At 39.7% G+C, this 5,993-nt stretch overlaps 1 protein-coding gene across 2 annotated transcripts; it reads left to right on the forward strand.

Moving 5' to 3' along the window:
• The first annotated feature begins 468 nt into the window (after positions 1–468).
• PAGE4 (PAGE family member 4) lies at positions 469–5,404 on the forward strand. 2 transcript variants are annotated; one of them, XM_016947577.3, is made up of 5 exons: positions 469–724; positions 1,829–1,939; positions 2,430–2,517; positions 3,960–4,085; positions 5,281–5,404. In XM_016947577.3, the coding sequence occupies exons 2-5, from the start codon at positions 1,862–1,864 to the stop codon at positions 5,295–5,297; spliced, it is 309 nt and encodes a 102-aa protein (XP_016803066.1). In that variant the 5' UTR covers positions 469–724; positions 1,829–1,861; the 3' UTR covers positions 5,298–5,404. The 2 variants fall into 2 exon arrangements, with proteins under 2 accessions (XP_016803066.1, XP_001142763.1); XM_001142763.4 differs by lacking the exon at positions 469–724 and adding an exon at positions 731–782.
• The last annotated feature ends 589 nt before the right edge of the window (positions 5,405–5,993 follow it).

Here is a 5,993-nt window from a genome sequence, read left to right on the forward strand (position 1 = left end):
ACAGGGTCTTGCTCTGTTGCCCAAGCTGGAGTGCAGTGGTGTGATCTTGGCTCACTGCAACCTCAACCTCCTGGGCTCAAGCTATCCTCCCACCTCAGCCTCTCAAGTAGCTGGGACTACAGGTGTGCACCACCATGCCCAGCTAATTTTTGTATTTTTTGTAAAGACAGGGTCTTGCCATGTTGCCCAGGATGGTCTCGAACTCCTGGGCTCAAGAAATCCACCCACCTCAGCATCCCAAAGTGCTAGGATTACAGGCATGAGCTGCCGCACCTGGCCTGGATTTTTGTGCAAATGTTTAGGCTTATTTATGTATGTGGGTTTATCATCCTTCTCCTTTACATTTTTTTCTGGATTCCTATCATGCTTAAAATGGCTTTGCACTCTCTGAGAACCTAAGCTTTCACGCATCTCTGGGAAGACTGAATACCCTCTTGAGGGCCACTGAGGTAGCAGCACTGAGAAAAAATTAAAGGGTAAATTTGCAGGTGAAATGCAGAGCTGGGAACATTCCTAGATCCAGAAGGACAGAACATTTTGCAGGAGGGGCCAGAAGCCAGAAACAAGCCCTTCTCAGCACCGAGCAGGCCCTTCCTCCAGGTGGCACAGAGCCTCTAGGAGGCGGGAGAGGGCTGGAAAGACAACCCACGTGACACACCCCCGAGGTTTGGGATTGGCTGGTGGGGTTGACACTGCTGAGGTCTAAACAAGGAGGCAGAAGCAGGTAGGTGCCACTTCTCTTCCCTTCTTCATTCTTCGCCAGGCTCTCTGCTGACTCAAGTGTAAGTGAGAACAGGTGTGAGTGAGTGGGCCGGCGGGCTTCTGGTGGGTCGGGCCCTGTGGTCCCTGGCCTCAGAGAAGGAAGGGCCTCGAGGTCATCATCCTTCTCCTAGCAGGCAGCTATGCGGCGGGGCAGGGACAGGGGAGGAAGGAGGGCCATGAAGGGGAGGAGGGTCAGCCAAGATGCTGTGAGTTTTGGAGCGGGACACTATCTGAGTCCTGGAGGCATGTGAAACTGCCCATAAAGGACGGATGCTGGGGTCCTCAGTGGGGGCCAGGGAAAGGGTGGGACAGCCCGCGCTTGACAGCGCCTGCCTCAGTGCTCGTGTTCACTGGGCGTCTTCCCACCAGCCCCTTCACCCACGAGGTGAACTGCCGCGGAGCTGTGAGGGTGCCGTTTGCATTCCAATTGTCGGGACTCTTTCACCTGAGACTGAGACTCAGTGGGTGGGTCCACCGATCGTTCCTCCATGGGAGTTTAAGTGTGAGGAGGAGCTGGTGGGCTTCAGGAGGGTCGGGCAGCACAGTCCGTGGCCTCGGAGGAGGAAGGGCCTCACAGGCGGTGGCGCCACCATGACCTTGTGGTTGTGGCAGGGCCGGGGCGAGGGAGGAAGTTGGGCCACGGAGGGGAGAGGGATCAGATGGAGCAAAACTTGGGGGTACTTTTTGAGGTATCTTTGAGTCCCAGAGGCGCCTGAAACTGCTGAAAGAGGACAGGTTTCGGAGTTCCCAGTGGGGACCTGGGGAGGAGGGGACCTGGGGTGGCTGTATATTAAAAAATCTCTTCATAATGGAGTTTAGTTATGAAATTAAGTCTCTTTAGGAAAGACCCCATGTTTTGATCTAGGACTTGAAGATCACTTCTCTGCCGAGCTGGCTGTGGAAGAAACAAAGCAGTTTGCAGATAGATTTATTTGATGTGATTGGAAACCAGGCGTAGTTATTATAAACTCAGGACCTGTTATGGAAATCTCACAAAATTAAAAAAAATTACAATCAGCAGATGGCCATGGAAAGAGTCGAGTATAATTACTCCTTTTTCTTGCAGTCTTCAGTTCACGATCTTCTAGTTGCAGCAGCGATGAGTGCACGAGTGAGATCAAGATCCAGAGGAAGAGGAGATGGTCAGGAGGCTCCCGATGTGGTTGCATTCGTGGCTGTGAGTACATTTCAGTATCTTATTTCCATTGGCAGAAATGTACTTTTCTGAAAGAAAATCGAAAACATTGTTAACCAATATAGATCTGTTATATAAAGGACTTCCCTGCTGAAAATAGTTGCAAACTAAATCACATTAATGAGACATTGAGCAAGGAGACTTATTTTCTGATATTGTCTGCATATGTATGTTTTTGAGAGTCTGGAAATAGTCTTATGACTTTCCTATCATGCTTATTAATAAATAATACAGCCCAGAGAAGATGAAAATGGGTTCCAGAATTATTGGTCCTTGCAGGTAACTCCTTAAAGTATATTCTATATAGGAAGAATAACTTTTCTTAAGAGTACTTACAGAGAAGATAGGAAAAACCTCTTCAGATTTATTTGTGACTAGCTACCTTCACATAGTATGTATATTTGTGACTTCTATTGCCATGATATTAATAACAATATTCTATTTGCATCTACTCTCCCCCACCTCTCAAAAGCCCGGTGAATCTCAGCAAGAGGAACCACCAACTGACAATCAGGATATTGAACCTGGACAAGAGAGAGAAGGAACACCTCCGATCGAAGGTGAGAAGGGCATGGAGGAGCATTTTGTGTTTCATGTATGATTTTTTACTAGTAACAGGAATAAATAAACCATCCCCTAAAAATTGGCTGGAAACCTGTAAAGTAATCCTTGGTAAGGGAATAGTGTAGTTTTCAGCTGCTGTAGTCCTTGTGATAAATTTTCTCTTCAGCATTTTACTTATCTTATATCTTAAGAGTTCTTCGGCATACTTGGAAAATACAATCCTTGCCAAGACTCTATATTAGCAAACAAAAGGAAACTGCATTAAATTTAGACAAAATTGTAAACTGTTTCATGAGTTAAACTTGGTTTTATTGGGATACTATTTTTCTGGGCATAAGTCATTGCATTAAAAGTTTGAGGAAACCTAGATATATTATGGTTAGATCTTACATAGCAATTTTTAGAAAATGTCATAATTCAGAGAAATAAAAATGTGAAATCCTTTTAGTTGCCGTTAAAAGTCTTCAATAATTTTGTCTTTCTGAACCATAATCCGTTTGTCATATATTTATTTTTTAACTTTTTACTTAGAAAGGACTTAAAATGTAAAGAAAAGTTATCCAAGTACAGTGAACTCCTGTGTATTCTTCACCTTGATTCACTGATTGCTGTAACATTTTGCCATTTATCTCCCTGTTTTTACCATATTAATATATTATTGCTGAACCACTTGAGAGTTTCAAATATCACAACTGTTTACTCTGTAAGTAATTCAGTATGTATCTGCTAAAAATATGGATAATCTCTTAAATAACCTCAGAACAGTTATCAAATTCAGGAAAATTAGCATTGAGAAAACATCTAATATATAGTCCATTGCAGTTTTGTCAATTGGCCTAGGAATGTCTTTTATAGGATTTTTTTCCTGATCCAGGATCTAATCCAAGACTACTCATTGCATTTAGTTGCCATATCTCTCTGGTCTTCTTTAATCTGGAAGTGTTCCTCAGTCTTTCTTTGCATATCATGACATTGACAACTAGAATCCAAACCAGTTGTTTTTTAAAGTGTTCTTTAATTTGGGTTTGTCTTATGTTAATATTTTTACAGACTTTTTTTCATTCATTTACTGGGGCTTGCTAGGTGCCGGGTAATGTACTAAGTGCTGAGGATATAAATGAGATAATGATTTCTGCCTTGAGCTCACAATCTAATCAGGGAAATTCATGTAAACAAATAACTGCTGTAATGAGTGATTTACAGTAACAGAAGTATATGTAGATCGTGAAAGTGACAACTAAGTTGTCTTAAACAGTCGTAGGAAAAGAAAACTTCATAGTAGAGATAATATTCTTCCCCATTTTCTAGTAGAAAATTCCAATGCCCATTGCACTCATGAATCACATTTGTTAGAATACAAGCCTACAGAGCTTTATTTAATAACACTAATTTATAATTTACTGCTTACTTATATCAATAACTTTTTTATTTATATAAGAACGTAAAGTAGAAGGTGATTGCCAGGAAATGGATCTGGAAAAGACTCGGAGTGAGCGTGGAGATGGCTCTGATGTAAAAGAGAAGACTCCACCTAATCCTAAGCATGCTAAGACTAAAGAAGCAGGTACGTTATTCATTCGGAATGGAAGTCATGGGGTTACTCTTTTTCTATAATATACTTTAATAACAAGTCTCGCATACAAATATTATTTGAAAGGTAGTTCAGACACCAAATACTTGATTCAAAGACAGTGTCAGGGGAAAAATGAATTAGGTCAAAGCCATGTTGTTGAATTATAAAATATGAAAGTATTATTACTTTGGAGTAGAAATCTTCCAAAACTCAAGGCAAGTGATCAAATACTTTTAAAAGTATATACATTACTTAACATACCCCAGGGGCAATTGGGTATCTAAATGACACATAGTGTTGCTTTAAGAAAAAAATTTGCTAGAATTGTTTATCACAAATCGCTTTTAGGCACTAACAAGTAAGATAGATCTGTATGTTTTGAATTTTCCAAGTTGGTTTGTTGATTTTTTAAAAAATTGTGAGCTAGACTGAGAAACAGTAGCAGTTTCCCTCACATTTTAATGTCATCTATATGGTAGTGGCTTAAATAAACCAATAAGACCATGTATATATTTTTTAACGTGCATATCTGGCCTCCAACCATGTAATTTTTATCATCTAAATCAGGACACTTTTGAGAGGGAAAGGGAATGCTATGAATACAACATCAGGTTAACAGGCGCCAATGAGACAAATGGCCACCCTGGTATAAAGAATCCACATAAAGATTTAACTAGATCAATGAATTATTTTTGCACTTTTGCTCAAAGAGACAAACCAAATGGAATGGCATTCTTTGACCTCTCTGTAGTCAGCTAAACAATTCCTTAGCTAATATATAATTAGCAGAAAGTTTTTAGTCAATACATTTGAGTGACACTGTGTTTGCTTGCTTGTTTTTTGCTTCTTGGACTTTTTGTTTGATTAAAAAATCAAAACAAAACAAAACTGAAATCAGTGGCTGTTTTTGCCCTCTACTTAAAATGATCTTTAAATGGGCTCATAGCATTTAATCTGTTCTGGCTTGAGAAGTCTTTGTTTCCTCGTACCACTAGAGTGAGGCATTTTAAAAATTAGTACACATATGCCTGAAAATGTACATTAGCATAGAAGTCTATGCAGTGGTTAGCGTTCTGGTTTTAATTTCATCTTAAGAAACCAAAACTAGTGTTCTTTGTGTGCTTTTAGTGTCATCTCAGTAAAGTTCTGCTAAGTAATGAACTCAACTGTTATGTTTATATTTTAGGAGATGGGCAGCCATAAGTTAAAAAGAAGACAAGCTGAAGCTACACACATGGCTGATGTCACATTGAAAATGTGACTGAAAATTTGAAAATTCTCTCAATAAAGTTTGAGTTTTCTCTGAAGAAGTCATGCGTGTCTTTTGTAAAATTTATTCCTAGGAAATTGACACTATTGTAAATGGTATCTTTAAAAAATCCTTGTGTTCTGTTTAGAGCTGGTATATATTTTTGTATACTGATTTTGTGTTGGGCAACATTGCTAAACTTGCCTATTCTGTTGGTTTATCCCTACGTCCTTTTGGATTTTCTCCATACACAATCATACCACATGTAAATAATGATAATTCTGTTTTTTCCTTTTGAGGCTTTGTACTTTCATTTCTGGTCCTTATGACACTGGCCAGACCCCTCCAGTACAATGTTGATTAGAAGTGATGATGATGTGAATTCTTGTCATATTCCTGATGTCAAGAGGGAAACTTTCAACATTTCACTATGATAGGTTTTAAAAATATATGTAGATTCCTTCTATAGGTTGAGTATACCTAATATGAAGTCCTCCAAAATCTGAAACTGTTTGAGTGCCTCCGTGATGCTCAAAGGAAGTGCTCATTTCAGATTTCAGATTTTCAGATTATGGATGTTTAACCAGTAAGTATGATGCAAGTATTCCAAAACCTGAAACAGCATTTCAGGGATGGTATACTCAACCTGT

The sequence above is a fragment of the Pan troglodytes genome, chromosome X, assembly GCF_028858775.2.
Source record: "Pan troglodytes isolate AG18354 chromosome X, NHGRI_mPanTro3-v2.0_pri, whole genome shotgun sequence".
Lineage (NCBI taxonomy): Eukaryota > Metazoa > Chordata > Mammalia > Primates > Hominidae > Pan > Pan troglodytes.

Excerpts from the sequence above, each read along its gene's own strand:
- PAGE4 (XM_016947577.3), top strand. The coding sequence starts at position 1,862 with ATGAGTGCACGAGTGAGATCAAGATCCAGAGGAAGAGGAGATGGTCAG. Across the intron at positions 1,940-2,429 it reads ATGTGGTTGCATTCGTGGCT|CCCGGTGAATCTCAGCAAGA; the intron begins GTGAGTACATTT and ends ACCTCTCAAAAG. Across the intron at positions 2,518-3,959 it reads AGGAACACCTCCGATCGAAG|AACGTAAAGTAGAAGGTGAT; the intron begins GTGAGAAGGGCA and ends TATTTATATAAG.